Source organism: Sciurus carolinensis, chromosome 9 (assembly GCF_902686445.1).
Source record: "Sciurus carolinensis chromosome 9, mSciCar1.2, whole genome shotgun sequence".
Classification (NCBI taxonomy): Eukaryota; Metazoa; Chordata; class Mammalia; order Rodentia; family Sciuridae; genus Sciurus; species Sciurus carolinensis.
The window spans coordinates 99,516,784-99,544,470 of NC_062221.1; the positions used below are offsets into that span (position 1 = coordinate 99,516,784).

General features: G+C 35.0%; 2 protein-coding genes across 4 annotated transcripts in view; one reads left to right on the top strand and one right to left on the bottom strand.

The window, feature by feature from the left end:
* Positions 1–14,519, bottom strand: part of Arl13b (ADP ribosylation factor like GTPase 13B) — a 62,879-nt gene extending 48,360 nt beyond the window's left edge. For 2 of the 3 annotated variants that reach the window (XM_047564835.1, XM_047564834.1), the window contains exons 1-2: positions 14,182–14,519; positions 927–997 (exon numbers count right to left, since the gene is read on the bottom strand). In XM_047564835.1, coding sequence (XP_047420791.1) covers positions 927–997; positions 14,182–14,240 — 130 coding nt within the window. In that variant the 5' untranslated portion in view covers positions 14,241–14,519. The remainder of the gene's footprint in view (positions 1–926; positions 998–14,181) is intronic. The other variant, XM_047564836.1, reaches the window with a different exon arrangement.
* A 5,550-nt stretch (positions 14,520–20,069) lies between these two features.
* The window catches only part of Pros1 (protein S), an 88,103-nt gene continuing 80,485 nt past the window's right edge, over positions 20,070–27,687 (top strand). Inside the window, exon 1 of the mRNA XM_047564955.1 lies at positions 20,070–20,289. Within this exon, the coding sequence (XP_047420911.1) occupies positions 20,214–20,289 (76 nt within the window). The 5' untranslated portion in view covers positions 20,070–20,213. The remainder of the gene's footprint in view (positions 20,290–27,687) is intronic.

The window sequence follows — 27,687 nt, forward strand, 5'->3', positions numbered from 1 at the left end:
AAGAAAAATATTTCATTACAGATTAAAATTACATAAAATTCTAACTTCTGTGTCGATAATAAAACCATCATTGGACTATGGCCATATTCATTTGTTTACATATTGTTATGTCTATGCAACATCTAATTTACATAGTAGAATTTGTGGTGACTAAACGTTTTCCTACAACAGTAAGTTTTGCAGAGTGTTAAGAAATAAAAGCCCTCTGACTATATGATATACAAGCTATCTTGCTGCAATCAATTTTCAGGAATAAACACTTGTCAGCATGTCAGGCTTTTCTCCCAATTCATACCCTTAAGATGCCTAGGTGGTGATATATCTTCAGGACCCAACACAGTACTGCTATCACAGTACTGCTATACTGTAGGATAAAGCATTAAATTAAAACTAACCAACTAAATATAGCCAGTTGAGATTACATGAGATTAAGCCCTTTAATGACATGGAGATTCTATAGTTAATATAACTATAAAAATTACATTTTATATTGAAAAAATGCATCAAGAAATACGAAGAGAGGTATGCTGACTAACTTCTACTTCTGTTTCATCTAGCTATATGACCAAATTCTAACTAAGAACATACATAGAGAAAATGAGTATTGTTAAAGACAAGGGTATGTCATTGCTTTTTGCATTTATCCTTCTTATTTTCTAGAACACAAATACCATACCTCCTGGCTGATTACAGACCTCGAGTAGCCTCTGAATCTCTGCATCTACTAAAATCTGAACCCTACGTTAGGCTGGTACCAACAAGCAAGAACCTAGTCATGACAGTCACAAGAATATTAAGAATATAAAGTTTAAGTGCATACTATCTAAACACAATTAACATGTGATAAAGCAATTTAGCATAAATATGTAAATAATACAGTTAAATTTATTAGATTTTAGAAGGCATGCAAATAATTTTCAGCTTACCTCCTTGGATTCCTTTTGCTGTTGCCGTTTTGCCAGCATTATCAAGTCCCACCATCACAAGAGTCACCTTTCTTAAAATAAGAAAAGTTTAAAATCACTTTCTTTGCTAATTTAGTATTAGGAAAACAAAAGCAAAAAAATAAATGCAGATTTATTTATTCAAGCAACATTTAAGAAGCATCTACAATATATAAGACGATTTGCTGGATGGTAGGAAAAACAATAAATAAAATGTAAATTTAAAAGGAAAAGTCATAAAAAATAAAGTACCATCCTTTTGTTCTTTAAGCAAATAAAATTGTACAACAGATAATCTAAGAGCTAGAGAAGAAAAAAGGGAAAGAAGATAGAAAGGAAGGTAGGGATACAGAGTGTAACCCTAAGCTGCTTCTCACAGTTAAAGACTCAATTTTCTAGTTAAATGAATTTCAGGGATTATTACAAATCTGCTTATCTTATAAAAGTACACAAGAAAAGAATTCTTGCTAGGTCTTAGGCTTAACTTTGTTTTTAGATATGTAGTACCTTACCAAATTTAAGTTTTAAATGTAATACAATAACATGATTATTAACTTAATTGCTAATATATTTTGAAAGAGTCCTCCCACAATATAAAGTTTAAAATGTTACTGATGATATAAACTCCAGTGTTAAAAACAAATTTGCAACAACAAAAACAACAACAAAACCAATCTATCTCAACTTTACAACTGAAGATAGATAAGTTAAATAATTTGTCAAAGGTTACAAGATTCATCAGTTACAGAATCAGAATCAGAACCTAATTCACCTAACTTCTAGGACCTTCTTAAGCATGAGAAAAGTATAAAGGAACAAACTGATTACGCTGGTCTTTATTAACTTGGTGATTCAGTTCATTATTAAAGCTCATTTCTGTTCCAGACTGAATCTATGTACAATGTAAAAAGTGAGACAGTCCATTATCACCATGGATTTGGGAATGAAAACTGCTCTGGGGAATCAGAGACAAAGACATGTTAGGGCCATAGGAAAATGCCATATTCTTACAGGGTAAGTACAAGCATACTCTGTCTTCACTGGCAATCATCCCAAGGAGAGTAAAAACAGAACTTAGATGGCAGTAAAGAGTGTTCTTTAATTTTTCTCAGTATTATTTTCTTCGATCTGGACTTTTTTGCTTTTTTCTCAAATTCTAGATATATTCAAAGGATGCACATAAAAAGTGAAGGACAAAGGTAAAAAGATAATGAGGTTAACCAGGAATTGATCACTTACTAAAGAAGAAAATCTTGGTCCTACAAAAACCACATCAGTCATCTACTACATAATCACAGACCAACTCCTATATACCAAATACCAGTGCTCTAGGTACTAAGATAAATCTCTTTAAGGCAACTAACACCACAACAAAACACAAACACACACCAAAAACTTCCTTATTAAGCTTATATTTTAGAGGCAAGAGAGAAAACAATAATAAATATGTCAAGAATACGTGATAGCGTATGTTAGAAGGTTATCTTCATTGGAAAAAAGAACAGAGTAGAGCAAGATAAAGGGGACCACAGTGGGGTAGGAGGTGGGGCAGTTATATAGGGAGATCAGGGCAGGTCTCACATAGAAGGTGAAATATGAGCAAGACCTTGAAGTAGGGACTTAGTTACACACGTATCTATATGGAAAGAGAACAGCAGGTGTAAAGACATAAAGATCAGGAAATGTGGTCATGTCCAAGTATCCACAAGAGGCAACCATGGTGAAACCAAGTGATGTAAGAATAAACTGGAAGAGTTCAGACACTGTATCTCAGACACCAGATTATGAAAAAAGCCTTTTACAGGCTACAATGAGAACCCTGACATTTACTATGAAAGAAATGAATTTATTCTGCATGTTCACTTCCTTTGTTATTCAGAAGCCTTCATCTTATCTAAATATTTCAACATCACATACTCATCATGGGGAATAACGGAAGTTATGTCTACTCTTGAGTTTGTATAAGAATAAGATAAATCACAAAAAGCAGCATCCAGATTCCATCCCCAACCAGCTGATGGTGAGGCCAGTGGGAATGCCAAAGAGATCCTAACAGACAATAAACTTAAGGAGATGAGGTAGTATGTAAGGTCCACAAACCTCTATCCATGTGAAAATTTCATCTGCATTATCAACTTTTATACAACCATGAATTTGCTTTCTAAGGAAGCTATGGCATATTTAGAATATAATTTTATCACTTGGTTTGAAGAACTAAATTATGCATTGAACTATTAATAAATATCAAATATCAAAGAACAAGATTAAAGTACAAAAACGTTTCCTAAACACAATATAATAAATAACTATCCAGAAAAGATGACTACTATAGTGTTTTGGAGCTAGGAATATAGCTCAGTGATATCACACTTAGGAGGGAGAATAGCCAGGGGATAAGTAAGAATGAAACTTCAAGAAACTTTTAAGTAAACACAGAGTACGATCAGGAAAAAAAAAATTGGGGATCATAAGAAAAAAAATAATGAGGAGATCAAATGGAATCACTGGGAAAAGTTTCCAGCAGGGTTAAGAGATGAATAATATCAAACATTGTGAAATTTTCTAAAATAATTTTTTTTTTTTGGTAACTACCTCAAATGCAGTAGCTCAGAATTAAATGCTCTCAGTTTTTCACAATCCTGCAATAAACAAAGCTTCGAATTTTAATTGCATTTCTTGAAACTTCAAAACTATTTTGTTCTAACATGTTTAAGTTACTTGAGGTTTCAGTATTAATAAGAAATCCCAGCAGTTTCCATGAGAAGTTTAAATAAAAAGTTTTGTAAAAAATAATCACTATTATTCTATAGAGTAACTTGAGTCGTTTTGCTTATTCTATAAAGTTCACTCACATTTATATACACACACTAAATCAGGTAGCCAGGTAATCTGGCTCATTTCAGGAAGTTTTCCTGGATATTGCCCCCACATTGAGGCCTATTACAACCACAATTTAGTTCCTGCATCTAACAAAAAGATTACCTATAAAAGGTATATTAACTAAAGTCATGAATTATGTGTTCTTAAAAAAAAACTAACAATGGTGTTTATACGAATCTGATCATGGCATTTTTTTCTGCTTAAAATTATAGAATTAAAGTATATCGACTCAGCAGACTCCTCCTCCTGCTCCCCAGCAGACGTACAATGACTAAGATTCCCCCAGCTCTTCATGACCATCACATACAACTTTTTATATAGTCTGGACCTTCCGCCAGAATTTGCCTTTATTATAAAATTCAATAAAAATATATTTTCTGATTCCCCACTTGCTAACTACATACTAAGTAAAACTAAAGAATATAATTTTAAATTGAGAAAGTAATTTAATTTATATAGCTTCACATCAAAATAACAGTTCAATGTGATAATGCAATTAAAATCATGTCTATCAGTTTGGTTGAGGTTCTCTGAAAAAGCTTACATGCACATGAATTCAAGGTAATAATGAACAGAAAGTTTTTAAAACTGAAATAATTTTTAGAAAAAAAAAGGGAGGAAATAAGATATCAAAAGTTCTGTTTTATATTATTTTAGCTATTTAACATACCAAGCAAAGACTTCTGTACTTGAGGGGCTAGTATTTGATGTTAAATCTACATAATGGCTAACAGACTCCAAAATTAAGTTCATGAGGTTACCTCAAATCAGGGTCCTTTTCAACATAACACATATACAAATTGAGATATCAGAAATATAAGCAGCATAATATTGAAGATTACTAAATTTAGAAACCATTTAAATTCTGAATCTTGGTTGAATGGCAATATTGCAATATTTTTAATATTTTTAAGGCTAAACTCATCCATCAAGTAAAAAAGATAATACTTCATTTGAGAAAAGGTATTTCTAACTTCAAAAATATTGTGTAAATCAAGGAAACATTTAACTGAAAGCACTAAAAAACGAAGCCTAACACATGAAAACTCTATTACCTAAAATACTTAAAACTATATGGTGCAAGCTCTAAACTGTTATAAGCATATACATAAATTCTAAAAGTAACATAAACATATATAAAAAGGGACTAGAAACACTGCTTCATGACACTGTGAGGTGAAAAAAAAAAAAACACACACAAACATTGATAGAAAAGATTCACCAAAAAAGATTCATGGTATTATTTTACTGTATGTTGTACTACTTTTTGACATTTTAATTGAAACTGCAGATCCCAGCATAATTACATCAAAATCAGTAACTAAATTTACTGAGCACTAATAAGTGGAGAGAGCACCAAATTTGGGATCATACCTTGGCTTTTAAGCCTTGACCAAGTCAAATTCTTAGTGTCAGATTTTTCATCTTTAATATAAAAGGGACAGGGGGTTAGAGGGTATAGCTCAATGGCAGAGTTTATCCTTAACATGCAAGAAGCCCTAAATTTAATCTCCAGTACCATAAAAAAATGTGTTCTATGTAAAATATTGAATTCAAAAAGGAATGTCCAGTCCTTCTCTATCCTACAATTCTATAATTCTCACTATGCATAAACAAGCACTAAAGGGATAAAAAGAAATGTAAGCCATTCCAGTTCAGCATATAGCACATTAGGTAATCTTTGCTAATCTGTATGGACAGCTTAATCAGAATATTAAGAACTCAGCAAAATCTATAAATGGTCCAGATTTAGCTACATTTATTTAGGCCCCAAAAGTGGTGTTGGACAGCTGTGCCCTGTACTGAATAAAATTGTAGCAGAGATGATATATTACATCACAGTATGCTTTACTAGACTCCACAATGATGCACAGAAAGCAATGATACATATTGCTAAGTATGACAGCTAAGTTTCTTATCTCAGAGTTGATCACAGTGAATAATCATTTAGCACCAAATTTGAAATAAAGTTTTAAAAGCCTGAATTGTGAGGCTGAAAAACACAGATGGGCAAAAAGATTAGTTCCAGATATTGATTACCCCTGGGAAGGATGGTGGGAAGTGAATGTGATGCAGAAAGTCTCAAGGATTTGTTACCTAGTTCTTTAAAAATAAAATTGAAATGTGATATTAAAGGTTAATATTTGTAAAACCTTGATGGCAGGCACATAGGTACTTATATTTCTTTTTTAAAATTAATTTTAAAATATTTTTATAATGCTTGTTGCCAAAATGCATTCATTTAAATTGGTTTTAAATTTCTACTTCTCTTATGTGGACCATGCCTAAAATGATGTTCTTGGAACGCTTAAGATGCACAAATTTCTTCCAGACCCAGATAAAATTACATAGCTTCTTCGAAACTTTTGTCTCCTTTGCTTTAAAAATATATTTAATTGTAGATTGACACAATACCTTTATTTTATTTATTTATTTTCCTGTGGTGGTGCTAAGGATCAAACCCAGTGCCCCATACATGCTAAGCAAGCGCTGCACTGCAGAGCCTCAACCCCAGCCCAACTTTTGTCTTCTGACTCTCAGTAAACATTTTGTGAATCATCATTCATTGCTTGCATATCTGTAACATTATTTCATCACCTAGATGTTACTCAGTATAAATCACAATAACTCAAAAGTATGTATTAATAATATGTTAAACGTGAGGTCCGCTATAGGGTCCAGATATTTACAGAACATAATGGCTTGACAGATTCTGTATCTAGGATTAAGGCTGCTTTCTATACAAAATCACAGTAAATATTTAAAAATAAAGTCTAAAAGTATTTTTGAAAAAAGTATAGGTGAACATAATCTTGGAATGCTGGTGAACTTCCTAAACATGATATTAAAAGAATGGTATGTTTGAATAAAAAAAGTTTTAAGCAGCTATATTTCGCAGACAACCAAAAAACTTAATAATCTAACAAATGGAAGAAAATCCCTGCAACATGTACAGCAGAGAAAAGTTACTACTATAAACGCTTAAAATATCTTTTAAAAAATTCAATAAAAACTGTACCTTCCCTAGGGAAAAACTGCAAAGGAAATCAATGTAGAAAATGGTGAAAATAAATCAGTTCTGAAAAGCTATTCAGCAATAGATGTTATTGAAAGACAAACTTAAGCACATTAAAATTTTAATTTTAATGGATATTCATTGACGCCCATTAACAATTTTAAGTGGTACACACCTGAATCCCAGTGCTCAGGAGGCTGAGGCACAAGGATCAGGAGTTCAAAGTTAGCCTCAACAACTTAGAGAGGACCTATAGCAATGCAGCAATACCATGTTTCTAAATAAAATATTTTTAAAAGAGCTGGGATGTAGCTTGCTGGTTAATCACCACTGGTTTCAATCCCTGGTACCAAAAAAAAAAAACCAAAAAAACAAAACAAAACAAAAAACTTTACTGGGCATTCACTGATTAATGAATTGGGCAGCACAAAAACCATAAGCAGTTCAATGCTCCTTCAAGTGGGATCAAAGGGAAAACTTTTTAAAATCTTCACAAAAGATAAAATATTTGGTAAAAGTGGAAAGTCTCTAGTTAGAAATTAGTTGGCAGATTTTGATCAATTTTCTAGTTAGAGGCTAGTCAGCAGTTTGGTTAAGCTTAACTTTTGTTTTACTGTTTACATGAAGTAGAGATTCTGTTTGCTTAAATAGAAAGCCAAGGCACTGGAATTTCCCAGCCTAATGGCTGCTCAATTAATTATTTTAATGATATCAAATACCTTAAACATTTTCTTATCATTTGAACCAGAGTTCTATTCCCAAATATATTTACATAAAAATGCTCATCAAAGCATTACTGATAAATAGTAAATTTTTTTAACATACCAATACTCAAGAGCATGGAAATGATCATATATATTTCAGTAAATCTATACATTACTCAGCTTTTATTAAAAAGATGTTGAAGAAAAAATATGTAATCTTGAAAAAAGATGCTAAGGAGACATTAAACTAAAATTTAAATAGGAAGTTGTGAAATAGTACTCTATTATCTCAGTATTGTTTAAAATTTTACATATATAGAAGCAATTCAACCAAAATACTAATAGTGTTTATCTCTAGGGAGTAAGACTGTAAGTAATTTATATTTTCTTATTTTTTCTAAAGTGTGTTGTCAGTGTTTTATAGTCAATAATGAATTACCTTTAAAAAAAAAATAAGCACACATTACTTCTAAATGTTGTTTTAAGTAATACCAGTTTCTGTCCTAGAGACATCCTAGTGAAGACTTGAGTTAATATTTCATTATAATACATAGATAAATGGACACAAACACAGGGTACTGAGGCAACCCAAGGAAATGGTGGCTGGAATTCAAAGAAAGTTTCCTGAAGGAGAGTTATCTCTCAGCTAAGATCCAAAACCTCAATAGCAGCAGTTGAAATAAGGGCATTCCAAGAGGAATTACAAAATTTAAGTACCCCAAATCTGACATGACCAAAGGAGAAAGAATGGCTTGTGAAGAGTCCACATAGCCAGGCTCAGATCAAATCACAAATAATCTGTAAGCAATTAGGAAATATTGAAAATTTAGAATCAGTTGCATATTGAAAAAAAATCAATGACAGCAGTGTAGAAAATTAACTGGAATGGAAGAATAGAAATTCTGTAAAAGAAATGTGGGAGAGAAAGAACAAACTTGAAATAAAACAGCAAAGAACAGGGAAGGTGGAAATAGTGGAAGTAGTACAGTTTCAGTTGCCTGTAGTATATCAGCTTTCCATTACTATAAAAATACCTGAGATAATTAAATTATAAAGAGAAGAGGTTCCTTTTGGCTCATAATTTTGGAGGTTCCAACTGATGATCAGTTGACTCCAGTTTGGCCTATGGTGAGGCAACACATCATAGTGGAAGCACATGGTGTAGCAAAAGCACTTATACCAAAAGCCAGGAAAAAAAAGAAAGAGGATGGAGCTAAGCTCCCATACCCAGTTTGAGGGCACACCCCCAATGATCCAACTTCCACTATGGGTCCTCCTTCCTAAAAGTTCCAACACCTACCAATAGCATCACCCTGGGAAGCAAACCTTTAACCCATGGACTTTTGGGGGACACCCAACAGAACCATAGTGCAGCCAATTGTGTTACAAAAATATAAGATAGAAAATTTTAGAATCAATTTAGAAATTTTAAATTGTATTATTTTTTGAGAAGTATGATGAAATCTCATGCCATCATACTGTCCTGCCTGGCTTTGAATTATCTCTTTTTTTCCAGAGCATCCATACTATATATGTTACTTACCCATTAGTCATTTAGTAGCCTTAGTTATCAGACTGAATGTATCACAGTGCTTATTTATATTCAAATGCAAGGAAATGAATGCTGGTTATTTTATTATAGTGTATTGTTACAACTGGTCACTAATTATTAGTTATAGTTGCTAATGTCTTATTGTAACTATATATTAAACCTTATCATTGGTATGTATGTATAGGAAAAAATGTAGTACGTAGTATTTAGTACTATGCACAGTTTCAAACCCACTGTGGATTTTAGAACGTACACCTCACAGATAAGGGAGAACTTCTGTTTAAAACAGGCAGAATCAATAAACCTGGCAATGTGGGAGAATGAAATTCAAAAAAGGTTTTCATAATCACTCCTGACTTTTGATTTGGGTAACAAGAAGGCAAAACAAATTCATTAATATGAAAAACAATATGAATGTGTGGAATGGAAATGAGATAAGGCATAATTTTGGATGTGTTGAAACTGAAGATTTCTGTGGCAATTAGATACATATAATGAAAGTGGCAGATCAGTCTTAGTACTGGAACCACGTTGAAGTGGTAGCTGAAATGCTAACATAGATTTACACACAGGAAGGATATGTGGAAGAAGAAAAAAGAGCTGAACACAGAACCCTGGTGAAAATTTAAAAGACAGATGAAGAAAGCCTAACTGACAAAAAGAGAAATGAAAGGAAGAAGGCAGTAAGGAAAAGAAAATAATCAGGAAAAAGAAATCAGAGCATTTCAAGTAGAGAGTGGTCTTATGCATCAAATGATATGAAAAGGTCACACGAGAAAGGACTGAAAAGAATGCACTGGATTTAATAACCAGGCAACATTTAGCACAGCAAGGACAATAACCGAAAGGTCAGGGCAGAAGTCTTCTGATGTAGGGAATTAAGGAATGCATGAGAGAGGAGGAAGTTGATACAGTGCCAATAATCCACTGCCAACTGGGAATCCTAGGGTAAAGGGAAGGAGAAAATCTGTGTTGTTTAGTACAGTGGATGGAATAATGGCCTCTCAAAGATGTCCACAGCCTAATCAGAACTTGTGTATATGTCACCTTGTATGGCAGAGGGAATTTTATAGATGTGATTAAATATTTTGAGTAAGGAGCTTATCTTGAATTAACCAAATTGGCAAAAGTAATCCTAAAAGTTCTTATAAGAAAGAGGCAGGAAATCAAAGTGCTACTGGCTTCAAGGAGGAGGAAAGGGGCCAATAGTTAAGGTATGCAGGCAGCCTCCTGAAACTGGAAAAGACAAAGAAAAATTAATTCTCCCCCTAGAGATTTGGAAAATAAACAAAACTGACAAAACTGTAAGCACATTTTAGACCTCAGACCTCAGAATTGAAAGATAAAAAGTTTGTATTAAATCACTAAGTGTATAGGAATGTGTTACAGCAGCAATAAGAAATTAATATCTTTAATGTAGTTTGTTTAGGCAAGAAAGATTTGAGCATGTTTATATACTAAAAAAGAAACACGAGAAATTCTGAAGATTAAAGAGGGTGGTTTTGTATTTTTGATAGTAAAAACTGAATAATAACATTTTTAGATAAAAGTTTATTTTTATATCCCATAAACTCTTTCTGTGATCTCTGGCTTCAATTATATATTGATTTTTATGCTTTGGGAGTCACTGTCTGATAAATGACAGGAAGAAATGAAAGAGGGTACAGTCATAAGACTTATGCTCAGAAAGGATAATGACTCCTTTTACTAAATCAGGAAAAGAAAGAAGGATGTATTACAGATCAATATAAAATATGAATTGAGTAGAGTACATTATTAATCCATACTATTTCCCAGGTTCAAGTATGGTTTACTGAGTGACTCCTATACTTTATGACAAATACCTGCATAAAAACTTTCTCAAAATGCTGCAACACAGAAATTATCAACACTTGACAGAGGGAAGGTGCTACAACTACTAGGATTCGGATGCCAATCTATTTGACTCAAACATGATATTGAGACCCTGGCAGAAACCACCTTAATCAAGTGATAAAAGTTAACAACAGTAATAAGACCCTGACATCAAGCACCTTTGATATGATGTACTATGAAGAACATATTACCTCTATGGGATTCTTCCCAATAACACAGCACATTAGTCAAATCACAAGAAAACAAAAGACAAATAGATGATTCTACAAAAAGAAATTAATCAGTACTATTTGAAGTTCAAGGATATGAAATACGAGAGGAGACTGAGGGACTGTCACAGACTGGGGAAGACTAAAGAGACATGAAAAATGCAGTGTGAGATCCTAGAATGCATCCTGGAGAGAAACAAAAAGAACATTAATTGAAAAACTGATGAACTCAGAATAAAATGTGCAGTTTAGTCAATAGTATTATATCAAAGTTAATTTTTTTAGTTTTGATTATTGTATTATGGTCTCAAAAAACAACACTACACAGCACTGTCTTTTTTAGAGCACACCACTTGGCTGTGGGTCTACCCTTTGCAGTCTTTTCCAGATTAAATTACATAGCTTGAAAAGTCTAGGTTCAGGTTCTGGCTTGTAGTAATAGCAGTTATGGTTTGAACACTGGCTTGAGTTCCTAATCACCTGGTACCCTGATCCTGACTCCTGAACTAGATTGGAAACTTAACACTGAATTTTTGACTCCTACCTTGTAATCACACAAATCTAATCTCTGACCCAATCTTTGACTGATATGCTTAGTGAGAAAGCATCTAAGTGAGGACAGTTGAGTAAATGCAAAAGGTACAGAATATATTAGATAAGTTAGCAATCTCAGAACACATTCTGTTTTTAATAATCATTATCTTCTCTCAATTATCATATTTGAAAACATCTTCAGAAAATATAAAGAAGAATCTCATATGATAGCCAAAAACTTAAAAATTCAATGGAAAACATAAATATAAACATAAATATTATATTTATAAAACATAATAAATAAATACATGGGCAATTTTTCTTGGGAAAGTACAGAATATCATAAAACATTTTTAAAATCACTTTGCTTGTCTCTCATTTACTCAAGTAAAATAAACAACACTATTTGCTAATATTATTTATATAATGAGTATTGGCAAAGGGTACTCAAATTAAATATAATAGCAAATATTTATTCAGTCACTATTATGAACCAAGTATTGGACAAGAGTATTTTAGACAGGAGTAATCCAACTTGTTTTCAAATCCTTTTATATTTAATACTATCCAACATGGAGAGATGTTTACCTATGGCCTTTATTAATAGTAAGCTATGATCTAGATTAGCCAGGTCCAATAGAAATAGAATGCATACTACATAAAAGTTTAAATTTTCAAGTAACCACAATTTTTGATATGTAAAGAAAAACAAAAAGGTAAAATTAATTTCAAGGTGTAATCAGTTTTTTAAAAACTGGTATTATTTGCATAATAAATCTTCAAAATTCACTATGTAACCTACACTTACAGAATTTCAATAAGGATTAGCCACATTTCAAATGGTCACTGGTCATATGTAGCTAGTTGCTATCCTACTGGACAGCACAGAACAAGGTGCTGCATAATAAAGAAGAAAATACACTCTGCTTTGTAGGGGTGAATTTTAATTCTACTTCAATTAATTAATTCAATTATTAATTGAATTAATAAAATTCAATTACCTTTTATATTTCTAAATCAACAAATTCTTTTTCTGAACTCTTGACTTTTCTTTAAACAAATTCCCAAGAATATACTAGAGTTGCTATAAGATTGATTGATCAAATTGAAAATCCCTTCTTCAAATTATAAGCTTGAGTGTTTTTATTTAAAAAGGATATATGCTAAATTCTCTCATAAAAGTCAAATATTTTTTAAGAGAGAAAAACATAAAGGGGCATCTATCGTGAATAATTTCCAAGTTATGATACTCCGAAATCAGACCAAAATATGAATAATCGAAGGCTACACATCCAAAGACACATCTGTGATTCTTCAGTCAATCATATGATTTACTTTTAAAACATTCAAATCCAGTTAAAAGCAGTAAAGCATTTCAAAGTTTCATTTAAAGCAAATTTCTTTTTCATAAACATGTATGTTCCTTATAAGGCATAAATGTAGCTTTCCAATTCATTCGATAAAGAATAAGTTTTCCTTCTGGCAAATATGATATCTGAAATGTTAACAACTTTTTCAAAAATACTTTGCTATATTTTATCTTTGGCCTAACTATGGAAAGTCAACATTATTTATACAGAATAAGAAACTGAAGGTCTCTGTAACCTGGGCCTCTCAAGTAACTTAAAAGCATCATTTTCACTGACTCCTTCCTAACACAGTTCGTGGCACATATTGTTTCTTAATAAGTATTTGTTGAAAGAACAACAAAGTAACAGGCATTAAATATTAACACAGATAGCATTACAAACTGAAATGTTTAGTGGAACTAAATTAGTGGAACTTTCAATTAAAAGGTTTTATTGGAGTCCAGATGAAAACAAGCTACATTAAAGAAATTAGTATCCATCACTTATTTTCATTGAACACAACACTTTTGAGGCACTGATATTATTACCCTTATTTCATGTATGTGGAAGGTGGGGCCAAAAGTGGTTGGTTGAGTCATATAATTATTAAGTAGTAAAGCCAGATTTCAAGCCAAGTCCTCAAACAAAACTCTGTGTGTGTGTGTGTGTGTGTGTGTGTGTGGTTGGGGCACAAGTGGAGGCTGGAGAAGGGCAGAGTTTTAAAATGGGATCTGTGTACATTACTAAAATTATATTCCATGCCTCTCTCTTCAATAAAAGTTTCATTACAAAAGTTTCTGAAAAAAACAACCAACAGATAGTTTACAAATCTCTCTTGCGCACTCTCTAGCACTCTCCACCCTCCACAACTTTTTAAGAAATTCAAACCTATTTAAAATATAATATCCATTAACAATACTGACCAGAACTCAGAGGCAGAAAACAAAAAAAGGCGACATCCTTCAATCTGTCCTTTTGGGACAAGTCAAACTGACAAGTAAAGCAACCCCCATGGCCTGGAGCAAAGAGAAGAGGCGGCCGCCCGGCCCAGCCCGGCCCCTCGGGCGCAGCTATTCCCATTTCCTATGACAACACCAGGACAACTGGCTCCAGTTTACCTGACAGGCTCCCGCCACCGCTTGAACCAGTTGCAGCAATTGGCCATCAGACTGAACATCCCAGGTAGCTCCTCCCGCCACCTCCCATCCGAACTCGCAGCGAGGATGGGCCCCTAGCTTTCGCGGACCGATCCCAGGGGCCCCTGCCTCTCCCGGGCGACTCTAAGACGGAAAGTCCCCGAGGACAAGCTGGGACGGAGGTGACGGCAACTGGTGAGAGCACCAAATCTCACTATTCGCGTCGGCCCGCGAGCGGGTAACGACTACCCTCCTCCCGGGGGCACAACGGTACCAAAAGCACACTCGAGCCGGATTAGCTAGACCTGGCCAGAGAAAACCCCCGCGTCGACGTGCTGACGTTCCTCCGAGGCGCGGAAGACCCTCCCCCAAGCACCGCCCACATTTCGCCTCTCCAATCAGAGATAAAGGGCCTGCGCTTGGGGGACTCTGAGTGGCTGAAGAGGCCGAACTCTCCGCCCCCTCCCGAACAATGGGAAGGGGAAGTGGGCGTGGTCTAGAGGAAGGAGGTGGAGCTTGGCGAAGAGGGCTCTCGTAACTAGGCAACCGGAGCGTCCAGAGATAAGCCAAGTGAAGGGAGTAGAATTCAGGCAAGGCCTATCCTTATATCCATCCAAAATGTGTTACTTGCCCAGTGTGCTGCTTCTGTTCTGTCTCCAAAATCTCCAACTGAGGTCTAAAGATCTCTGGTGTCGGGCGTGAATTTGTTTTGTTTGTGCAGTGGTGATGAGGAGCCTCTGGGGTTCTGGCAGACTCAGACTAGAACTACAGGGACTACACTGAGGCAATTATTATAAATTAAGGACAAGCCAGAAACTCGTTTGTTAAGCTATCTCAATAGTTCAAATGGCTGTGACGTTTTAATTTCTATATGTATTTCTATTTACTATGTAATCATTTGCTATTTGCTGTAGGAGAGGGTTATGATTACAAAAGAAATTTATGTTCATTAATTAATATGTGAAAAGCACTGAAAGAAACAATAAAGAAAACAATATTTAACATTCACCACTCAGAGATAGCCAGTGTCAACATTTTGATGTATGTTCTTTCTTGGATTTTTTGATATATGGATTGCTGGCTATTTGATTTCAGTAGTTTTGATAGTGTGATCTACTGACTATTTGTAATGTTTTGTTTTTTGAGTTATGCAGTATCTGGATTTCTATTATATTCTTTGAGAGAAAATGATAAGTACATTTTGAAAAGTGCACGATGATAAGCAGAGACCTGTGTCCATTCGGTTTCCACAAACATAAACCATCAAATTCTAGTAAAAGAAAAGAAAGCCCTGGGAATTACCATGTATTCAAGGAAAAATAGTGGTTTGGAACTAAGATCTAGGATTTAAGTTATTCTCTGACTTTTGCTAACTCATCTCATGAGCTTACTGTGAACCTCTGTACTACATCTATAAATGGGAATGAAAATACCTACGTGGCAGTATTAATCAGATGAAATGAAAAAATATAGATTAAATGCTATTTCTGATAGCAGATTTTGAAATTGGTGTCACTGACTCATAAACATTTATGGCATGTCATATACTCCAGGGTGGGGAATGAGAGGATATGGCAGAAAAAGACCAAACTTAGCCTTTACCATGAGCCAGATATTAGTACTATTTCTGTTGACTCTTTAACAACACACTTTATAAAACTAGTGGTTCAAAACTTCAAATAGCTCTATTGTTGATGTTCTATTAACTGATCTATTAACTAACTGGGTTTCAATCCCATTAAAACATACATTTTATATAACTTTTGCTAATTATCAAATCAGTTCTCTTTTTTTAATGTTTTAATATGTTTAGTGGAGTTAACTTTTCTCTAAAACTCCCTTTTGCCTTGGTCTTTCACAAATATACACTATTCCAGTTCTCTTCTTATCTCTGTGGCCATTCTTCCTCTGGAGATATATATATATTTTTTTTTCATAAGAGCTGACCATATCCCTTCACTCTCCTTTAAAAATACATTCTCTTGGAGAATTCCATTATTACTTCTGTGCCTGAAGGGTGGTACTATGTGACTGTTTCTTGAGCATTTCTGGAACTAAACTCGAAATTTTTTCTCAAAACATATACTCACACTAACTCTAATTCATAGCTTCCCCAGTTCTAATAATGATATATTTCTTGTACTAACATGCACTCACCTAACAAAGCCAACTCTTGTTTTTTCAATATATTAACTTAAGGTTTTGCAGCCACAAGTGCTGCTCATCATTTCTAGTTATCTTTTCCTTATAGGCATGAAGATAGTTATTCCCACCATATGGAATCCAGCACACCATTTAATTTGTTTTGTTCTATAAAGTGTGAGTGGTATGCCACTTTTTAGTGAAAGCATTTAAAAGCAGGTAAACAAGTCTCTGTGTTCTCTTCCTTTGCAATGGCAGTTGTGGGAGACTATGTTGATTAGAGGTACCATAAAATCAAGGCAGCATGGAATGCGAAGCCAACACATGGAAGACATCTACCTGGAAACTCATGCAGACCTAGAATAGACGTCCCATGGACAAGAAATAACTCTTGTTATCTTAATCACTATAATTTTATGGCTATTTTACACAATGTCATCTAGTTTATTCTGAATGATGAAAATAGTCTTGCCACTATCATTCTTCATGGTCACTTTTGATATTTTGCCATAAATATTCCCAGGCTCAAACTACTAAGTTGAATTGAATGTTTATGAATCACTCACTGTTCTAAGCACTAGGAGTAGAGTTATGAACAAAACACAAGCTAATTCTTGCTTCATCAATCTCGAATTCTACTGATGGGGAGAGAGGAGAAGGCAGATAGCAAGCATAATTAATAAGTACATTAGATAAATTAGTAGCAGAAAAATGATATTGGAAAAATGTAAAACTAAGTGAGGGAATGGGGTTAGAGTTAGGAATGGGATTAGATTAAGAATTAAATTTTGGACAGTTTTCCATTGTATATTTAGAAGTGTACCTAAAATACATTTCAGTTGAATAAGATTAACCATATGTTAATCAATATTGAGCTAAAGCTAGATATAATCATCATAGAGTGAACTTCAGAGGTAAATTAAAAGCCTGAATATTTTATCCAAAGATGTATAATTAAATTTTATTTTTAAGTATTTCTGACGATTTTTCAAATTTTGATACAATGTATCAAGACAGTTTTGTTTTTTGTTAGAGCCAATGACTATTGCTGGCACTGTGCTGGACATTTGTGGGACTAAAAAGATAATCACATTCAATCATAATCTTTGAAAGAGGAAGATTTTTTCCTTTAGTCTCCTTGTTTCTTTAACATTATCTTCTTTTCTTCATATGCTATATTTTTATGCTTGTATTTGAGATGATCGTTTTTAATGGTGTTGATTCATAGTTTTAGAGATTTTTCTCCTCAAGAAATTTGAGATCTCGTAGTTGATATTCTCTCAAATTGCCCTCACAAGATGAGGAGATTCCCAAATGGGGCTTTTATTTGAAGACTCTTAGCTTATAGGCATTTAAATATTTACTAATTACATATAATACTAACAATTATTTTGTATAATATATCCCAAACAATTCTATAGAGATTAGAATTGTATTTATATTTAAATCATTTGGAACTGAAAATAAAGTAACAAATGGACCAATAGACTGACCGGGTAGAGTCAAAGGAACCAAGAAAGAAGACAATTTAAAAGGAGGAGTCATAGATATACTCAGTCATTCTTTTTAATAATTTGTCTTGTTTTCTTTTCCTGCAATACTGGGAATCTAACCCAGGGCCTGATGAATACTAGAGAAGTGTTTTATCGCTGAACTATATCCTCAGTCATTTTTATTTTTTACTTTGAGGCAGGGTCTAGGTTGCACAGGCTGGCTTAGAACTTAAAATCCACCTTCCTCAGTCTCCCAAGTAGCTGGAAGTAGAACCATGCCCTATCACACCTGACTTTCAATAAGTCTTTTTTGCAATGAGTTGAAGAGGTTCAGAACATGCCATTTCAAAAGATGCCATTTTGGCATATGGATTATTTTGCATCAAAGGCAGTCAAGAACCAATAGAAGTTGGGAAAGCTCTTTACTTTCCCCTCAACTGCCTAAAATAATTAATTTCTTCATTAGTAAAGGAAATTGTGTCAGTCATCTTTTCATTGGTATTACAAAGTACCTGAGAAAATCAACTTACAGAGAGGAAAAGTTTATTTTGTGTCAGGGTTTTAGAGGTTTCAGTTCATGATTGCTTGGCCAGGTTGTATGCAATATATCTTGGCAGAAGAGCAGTTGGCAGAAGAAAGCTGCTTACCTAATGGCACCTGGAAGCAAAAAGAGACACAGAGTAAGGCATGGGATTCCCAATATTCTCTTCAAGGGTGTGTCGCCAGTGACCTTCCACTAAGCCCTACCTTTTAATAGTTCCATCACCACAGGCTGGATATCAAGTCTTTGGAGGAAATGGTAAATCTAAATTACAGCAAATTTACACCTTTGTCAATTAAATTTCCATTAGTAAAGCTATTTACTTGTGCAGGAAGAGAGCTACTCCTAAAGATAATTTTTATTGCCTGAAAAACTCTTACCTGCACAACAAGGCTACTCTTCTTAACAATACATTTCCTCCCCTTATTGTCCTTTAATTTGTCTCCTTTCCCTCCTATAAACCTCCAACTTCCCTACCATTCCATAGCTCTGGATGATATTTGTGTCAATCATCTGGCCACCTCCTTCAATCTCATATTTTTGTGAAACTCCCTGTATACATATGTGATTATATATTGTTTTCTCTTGTTAGTCTATCTTATGTCAATTTAATTTTAAGACCAGGTCCAAAACATACAGGTCATATAGTAGAAAGAATTTTCCTCCCCTACAGAGTGAATGAAAATTCCCCAGTCCATGCTCTTATGAGAAAAAGTGATTCTAATATTGGTCAGATTGCACCAAGCTGTGTCACAGAACTGTAAAAAGCTAGAGCTGGAAGACACCCTTAAAATATGAAACCCTACTAAATTTCACTCATACACATAGGAAATCAGTTGATATTTCATTTGGGCAGAAAATGAATAATAATTATGCATTGAATACTATTTGATACATACTTATTGCTTTGTATGTTGTCTACTGAAATCCTTAACATTAGCCATATGAAAATCTATAATTATCCCTATTTTACAGATGATAAGACTGAGTGAAACTTAAAAAGGTTAAGCAATTTACTGAAAGCTATAATTAGTAAGTGGTAGAATATGCAATTTGAGATCAGGAAGTTTAGCTACAGAGGCAACCATAAACATATTTCACAAATGGAAGTCTAAGGACAAAAACTAAAGGTAAATATGCAAAGAACAAAACAAGCTGTAAAAAGGTGATAGAATTTGATACATTGTGTTTTTATTCTCAAAACATTATTTTTTTTGCTCTTTTTTTTAACACCACAAATGCAGGACCAAAACAAAAATATGTATGATCAAAACGATCCAATTTCTTCCATTATTTCTATTCTCTGAAGTCTTCCCAAAGTTCTCATCGACATCTAGTTTTGGGATAGCATCCTTATGGGAAATTCATCCTCTCGCGATTTCTCTTCCTGAGCCTGGAGATCCTCAAAGTCCTCAAAGTTCTTTTAGACATTCAGCCTCCCTTAAAGATTTTTATTGCTTTCCTTTCCTCTACCTCTTCCCGGTTGAAAACTTCGCATTCTGGAGAAATGGAAAAGCTGGACCTTGGGAACCGGTGAGGAATGACATGAAGTCTGGCAATATTAGCTAGGCCTCCAACACTCTCCGTAGCCCTTCCCCCCAGCTCCGAAAAGCTTCCAGGAAATGTCCTCGTTATCACTTCCCCTCTCGGGCTGGGGGCTGGGAGCGGGCGGTCCCCTCCGCCCCCGGCTGTTCCGCCGGCTCTCGCTGGCTCTCAGGCGCCGCCGCGCTGCAGTGCTCAGAGAGCAGTGCCCGGGCTAGCAACTTTGTCGAGCGCCCAGCTCTCAGGTCCCTCTGCGACGCGCCACGGTCCTCGCCCGCGCCTCTGCCCGCTTCGCAATGAGGGTCTTGGGTGGGCGCTGCGGGGCGCTCCTGGCGTGCCTCGCCCTAGTGCTTCCAGTCTCAGAGGCAAACTGTGAGTAAATCAATAGCGTCTTGTCTTCTCCCTTCCCCAGCATTGGCAAGCGAGCTACGTGCCCTGGTTGGTAGGATTTTCTTCTCTAGGATTGCAGCCTCCTAGAAACTTTCCCTTAAGTCCTGACAACCACCCAGTCGATGGAAGCAGCTGCGTATCTAGCGAGCTGTGTAATGGTGGGGAGAATCAATATTTGCCCTGCCGTGAGAATCATGTGTTGCTTACAGGACTGATGCAAGAACCTGGGTGACACTAAGTATCAATGAAGGATTAAGAACATGTACTCACCCCCCCCTCCCACCCCAACAGTTGAAGATCCCAAAGGACAAGGATGAGCACGTTGCAGTATATGAGTAGGGAAGAAAAGTCAACCCACTTGTTCTCCCCTTGTACAAAATACTGTCCCCAAACCTGCACCCCGGACCCCTACTGCAACTAACTCTCCTTTTGCAACTTCTGGACTTTGAACTTGGTTTGCTAGTCTCGCATTGACAAATGAACTGTTTCAGGATAACCGAGGTTTTGCATAGCAATAGGCAGATTTTTTTTCTAATCTTGAAATAAAAAATACTGTTAAATATTACATTTCTCAGATCATTTTGTACTCAGGGTTTCTGACAGTGTGTACCACTGATCTGAGGTGGTGGCGTGAATTCCTTGTATTTTATCTTTGTATATACAGTTCCTTATGTTCCCATACCCAGGTTCAAGGTAGCATGTTGAGTTTTCTCTGAAAAATGAATAAATAGTATCAAGGCTTTTTGTACATTTTATTTGTCAGCTAATTTATTTTCTAAAGTATAAGTACATTCACGATTTAAAGTGCTTTTCTTGTGCTGTTTTATTCTTAGGAATTGGCACAAGAGAAGTAACTCTGACTTAAAAATAACATTTAGGCTACCTATAGCTCCAAAGTAAACTTTTCAAAAATGATCATTTAGTAGAATTACACTTGTTTTTATTAGTTAGTGATTAGGATGAATGAGGTATTTTTTTAAAATTCCAATTTAAAGACTAAAACATTATTTGTTGACATTATATTAAAGAGCTACAACTGTACAACTTCAACAATCAAACCCCTATAATTTGTTCAGGCTGTATGTGACTCTATCCACTAGCTCATCTATATGGTTAATTAGGACAACCAAATATTTGCTGAAAACTAGTGTTTTAGAGAAGAGAAAGGCAAAAGTGGTTCGCTACACTTACTGCTTGTCATGAGGGGAATTTGTTAGATCCTTTATTTTTGTCAGTATGGTTACATTTCGATTGAATCTAAGCAGAGGTAAAAATTATATATGTGTGTGTACTACATGTACACATATGGACAACTACACTTGTATATAGACACTGAAAAACTAGGTAAATTAATTTTACAAGTATATTACACAAAGAATAGTCGGCCTTTTAATGGCCATTTAAATTTGTGGTTGTTCAATTGGATTAAAAATCTTGTCTGGTTTACTGATAAGGGTACAGATAAGATGCTTTTTCTCCCTGCAGTTTTTGTTTCTGCTTTTTTGTTTGTTTATTTGTGGTACAGGGAATTGAACCCTGGGCTTTGACCAGGCTGGGTAAGTGCTGTACCACTGAGCTGCATCCCCTGTCCTTTACCACCAAACGATTTAAATTTTGAGATGTAGTCTAAATATTTTATTTATAATTCATTATAAATTAAAGACTAATAGAAACATAGTTGCTATGAAAGAAAAAAGTTTACAAATTGCTGGTATATTTTTGAGAGAATTGATATAAATCATATAGTTCAAGTTTTTAATTTTAATAATTAAGGAATTTTTCAGAGCTGTTAATTTATTTTTCACATATTACATATATGCATATGTGTATATATATGCACTTAGATATATTTATATGTGAGAGAGAGAAAGAATCTATTTAAAATGCATACTGTCTACATATTTTAATCATTTCTCTTGAAGGACTTGTGATACAGGGAAATAGAAGGAAGAGGATATCTATTTTGGCTATGCTAATTTGACCTTATCTAGACTTCCACTTTTGGGTAGTTGCAGTCTACCCTGGACATATTTTCCTTCTCCTTTTGTACTCTCTTCTTTTCTAATTGTCCCTTTAGCTATTTCTTATCTTTTCTTAAATTCTCTGTATTCCAAAGTCCAAAATATTGCTCTGCTGTAGAGATTTTATCAAGGTTATATTACAGTTAGGGTTTGTGCATTAAGAGTTAAGAACAGTTTCTGATATAGCAATGACAACAATAAACCCTATGCCATATTCTCTTACCATTCTATGCTAGGAAATATAGTAATGTTCTTCATAATACACACTGTCCACAATGTTTAATTTTTTTTTAGCTTAAATGATCTATTTAAGTGACTGAAACCTTCAAAATATTATAAGAAACTTAATAATACATATATCAGTATTCATTAACTATAAGCAACAATACTACATTCTTGCTGTTGGAAGGAAGGAAGGAAGGCAGAATGGAAGGAAGGAAGGAAGGAAGGAAGGAAGGAAGGAAGGAAGAAGAGTTAAGTGGATTTATTAGAAGTCTATTGAGTGCCAGGTGCAGTGGCACATGCCTGTAATCCCAGCAGCTCAGAAGGCTGAGGCAGGAGCATCACAAGTTCAAAACCAGCCTCAGCAACTTAGCAAGACCCTAAGCAACATAGTAAGACTTTGTCTCTAAATAAAAATACTTTTAGAAGAGCTGGGAATGTAGCTCAGTGGTTAAGCACCCCTGGGTTCAATCCCTGGTATCAAAAAAATAAGTCTATTGTGTGGCATAATGGACATCCAGACCCAGGAAAGCCAGAGACTTGCATTTAGGAGACCTGTACAGTGTGATCTCATGACTCAGTACTTGATCTCAATACTTTAGGAACTGTCATCAGATGACTACCTTCTATCTGTCTTCAAGTCCTCTATATCTCTGTTTATGACTCCTAGGAGGCCTGATCATTTTGACTTATTTTTGCTCTTGACTCTGGAGTCCTGTGATTAATAACTTACTAGAATTACACAGAGTACCAGAAGGACAGTTGCCACAGAGGAATGCATTCTTGGAAGAAAACACTTATTAGAGAAGTCCACACATTCTAATTATTGACTTATAATATATACACATGCCCTTTTTTTTTTTTTAATTTTTATTGTAAACTAATGGGATACATGTTGTTTCTCTGTTTGTACATGGAGTAAAGGCATACCATTTGTATAATCATAAATTTACATAGGGCACATGCCCTTTTTTCCATGAATACCATTTGAAAATATTTTCTAATATTTGAAAATATTTTCTAATTCAGATAACTATTATATAGCAGAAAAAAACCCCTTCTCAATAGATTCCAGTCACCACATTCCGTGAGGAGGATTTGAGGGTACCATTTCCTAACTTAGTATCAATAGGTGGTGGCTATGCTTCTGCTGGTTCTGTACTGTACTTCATGGATAAAATGATATGTTTTTGTGTACCAGCACATCCTATATGGGTCCCCTCCCAAAAAAGTAAAAAATAAAAAATAAGACAAGCAAGGGAATACGGGTAGTGACTTTAGGACTTAATTGTCTCTCTCTTAGTTACAAGCTAGATCTTAGTAGTAACTCCATCACTGTTCATTTCCTACCCTCTCCTCCTCCCTGCCCTCTTCTGGAGGATTAAACCTAGCCTTATGCATACTAGTGAACACTTTGCCACTGAGCTGCAGTCCCAGCCCTCCTGCCTCTCTTGCACTTAGAAAACTCCTCATTTTTCTTTCTTGTCAATGAGATGAACCACACCCTTATTCAAGAAGAATCTGAGCCCTTGTTGTTCCTGCTTGATGATAATGTACCCATTGCCTCTTTTGCTGTTGCTACTGTGGACAAGAGTCATTCTAAAGGAGTTCTACTCTTCCTAACCCTGGTTTATATGTAGCAATAACACTGTTTTGTATTGATTATTGTCATATTATTGTTGACATTTCACCATCATACTTTTTTTCTCCAAGAGTTGTAAAGAACTTCAAATGGCCATATAGCAGTCTCAGCTTCTAATTTCAGTGGAAAATATATTATTAGGTCCCAGAGTGAATGCATTCTTTCTTGGTTCTGGAGAACCTGGTTGATGAGAAAGGAATGCAAAAATCTGAGAATAGGTGACTGTATTACTTTCTTAGGACTGCCTTAACAAAATACCACAATCTGAATGGCTCAAAAAACAGAAATTTATGGTCTCATAATTCTGGAGACTTGAAGTCTGAGTTCAGGCGTCAGCAGTACTGATTCTTTCTGCGAGGTTCAAGGGAGCATTTTTTCCATGCCTTTCTCCCAGTGCCTGGTAGCCTCAGAGGTGTCCTCCCTCTGTTTTCATGTTGTCTTTCCTCTGAACATATCTATCTCTATGTCCAAGTTTCCCTGTTTGGTAAGGACACTGCTTAGTCAGATTAGGGTGTACTTTAATGATTTTAAATTGAATTTATTACTTTCCAAATAAGGTCACATTCACAGGTACTGAGGCCTTCAGTGTTTTTTAGAGGACACAGTTCAACCATAATAATCACTAAACATCAGATTTTGGCAAGTAATTCTTCCCTTCTTAGGTTCATTCCTGACCTGTGCATTTTGGTGTTCAAAAAGAAGCCAAAGCTGGGTGTGGTGGTGCACAACTATAATCCTAGCTACTCAGTAAGCTGAGGTAGGAGGTTTGCAAATTCAAGGCCAACCTAGGCAACTTAATAAGACCATGTCTCAAAATAAAGAGGACTAGATGTAGCTCAGTGGTGGACTACCCCTGGGGTGGTCCACCATATCCCCCAAACATCTACAAATAAACACTATGTATTAATGATTGCTGGCACAGAAAACATACCACATTTTTTAAACTACATTTTGGGAGATAATGTTGTATCCCAAAGAACAGTGACTAAACTCTTAATAGCTGACTCCCCAATAATCAATTTTTATCATAATTATGAGACTATTTTCCTTATATATTCAGGGATTGAATAGATGAGTGAGGAGAGTGAATAGATAGAAACGCCGTGAAAGAGTCAAGCCAGAAACCACATGAAAGATTCAAGCCAGAATTTGTCTCATCGTCTTTGTGAATTCTTTCTGTTCCATTACACCAAGGAATGTCTAGCTTTTCACTGTTATTTAGCATGTGCCAAAGTTTGGTCTAGAATGGCATTAACCAATCAAGCCAATTGTTAGAACTGAAACTGGCAGCCTTAGCTAGCACATGGAATGAAAGTAATAATATTAATACATTAGTCCTGATTCAAAATTATAGTTTTGCCTTTTTAAAAATTAGTTTTCTGTTGTGTAACAGATTAGCACAAATTTAGCAACCTAAAGTAACATAGTGTATGTCATAGTTTTGAAGGACACAAAGTGCAGGCACAAGTTCAGGGAGACTACTTAGGGTCACAATACTAAAATCAAAGAGTCACCCCTGGCTGAAAGAAATCTCTCCTGAAGCTTGGAGTCCTCTTCCAATCTCACTGGTTGTTGGTAGAATTCAGTTTCTGGCAGCTGCAGGACTGAGGCCCTCAGCTCCCTGGGCTTTCTACCACTTCCATCATGTGAACCTCTCTATTATGCGGCAATTTGTTTAGATAAGATCAACAGGAAAGTGTTTGCTGCTGCTTATTGTCTGGTACCTGTACTTTTCAAGTCTGAACTTGGTAAACAAGGCTCATGATCTGGAGGCTTCCATTCTTATTTCTTTCTGTAATAACCTGCCCCTATTTTTAAAAAGGGCTATTCTTCTTACAGTCTTTTCACATTCCAGTCCTTCTGTTTGGAAGTCGTTTCTTCTTTATCATCACACTCTAACCTTCTCAGGTGAGCTTTCCAAAGTTCACTCAGACTTCAGAATACTTTGTAAGATTTTGTCTATTGTTTTTAAAATCATGATTAGAGCTCTCTAGAATCTTTCCCCCATTTATATTAAAGAACAATTGAGAAAACTGCCATTTTCTCAATTATTCCTCCCTAGTATTTAAAATATTATTTGACACTGTTTTACTTTTCATATTCTTTTGCTTTATTGGTTATTTCATACAAAGGATAAATGTAAAGGACTCATTGTTTTTATTGGATTCCTCTGATTTTTAGAATTAACAAAAAAAGCAGATAAGTATATTATTGAATAATTTCTGTTATAAGCATTAGTTTAAATTTTTTCATAATCTTATAATTAGTTAGAATCAAATAGAATATGGAATAATAACATTTTAATCCCCCAAACTCCAAATTAACCTCCAAATTTTCAAATCTCAGTGATTTAGCAATATTAGCATTTTAGTTAGCCTTTTTGCCGCTAGGACCAAAAGACCTGACAGGAACAATTGAAGAGAAATAAAAGCTTTTGGGGGGGTTCACACTTTCAGAGGTCTCAGTCCATAGAAGGCCAACTCCACTGCTCTGGACCAGAGGTGAAGCAGAACATCATGGTGGAAAGGGGATGGTGAAGGAAGGCAGCTCAGGATATGGCAACAAGGAAGCAGAGAGGGAAAGCTCTGTTCACCAGGGACAGAATGTGTACCCCTAATGAGCCACCTCCATTAGCCACACCCTATCTCCCTAGAGTTATCACCCAGTTAATTCCTATCAGGGGATTAATGCACTGATTATATTTAGACTCCCATAACCCAAGCATTTCACCTATAAACTTTCTTGCATTGTCTCACACATGAACTTTTGGGGGACACCTTATATCTAAACCATAACATTAGAACATGTTTGTTAATCATGTAAAGTTCGATGTGTTTTCCATCTTAGTTATACCATCTGGTGCACATGGCTCGCAATGCCCATGCAATGAAGAGAACAATGGAGGAGGTGTACTTAACTCCTTAGCTTGGAAATAGCAAAACGCACTTGTGCTTTTTGCTCAAATCACTCTACTCGAAGGAAGCACTTGAAATGGTTTGTCAGCATTTGTCTCTGTCTCCTCTAAAGTTAAAATTGTTTCTTCCTCTAAGACAGTATAAATACTCATTGCTTATGTAGTTTTTGTTAATATATTTAATAATCTGAATAAGATTTGTGATAGCATAATTAACTATACTTACCAACACACCAGCTGTGGACTCTGTTTTATCACATTGCATTGACCTTTAATGTAGCAGAATGAAAAGAAAAATGTTAATAGCTGATATTGAAAGTATTCCTATGATTAGAACTATTATTATTTTAGAAATAAATACATTGAAAAACACCTTTAGGTTTGGAAAGTAAAGCCCTGAAAAACAGGTCATAAGTTTGTTGTTAAAGTGTGACTTATGGACTACTTTACCTGAGAACATTTTAGAAATGAAGTATCTCTGGACCCACCTCAGATGTACTGACACAGAATACAGAATTTAACAAAATTATCAGGTAATTTCTATGCACATTTAAATTTTGAGACATTCTAATATATAAGGA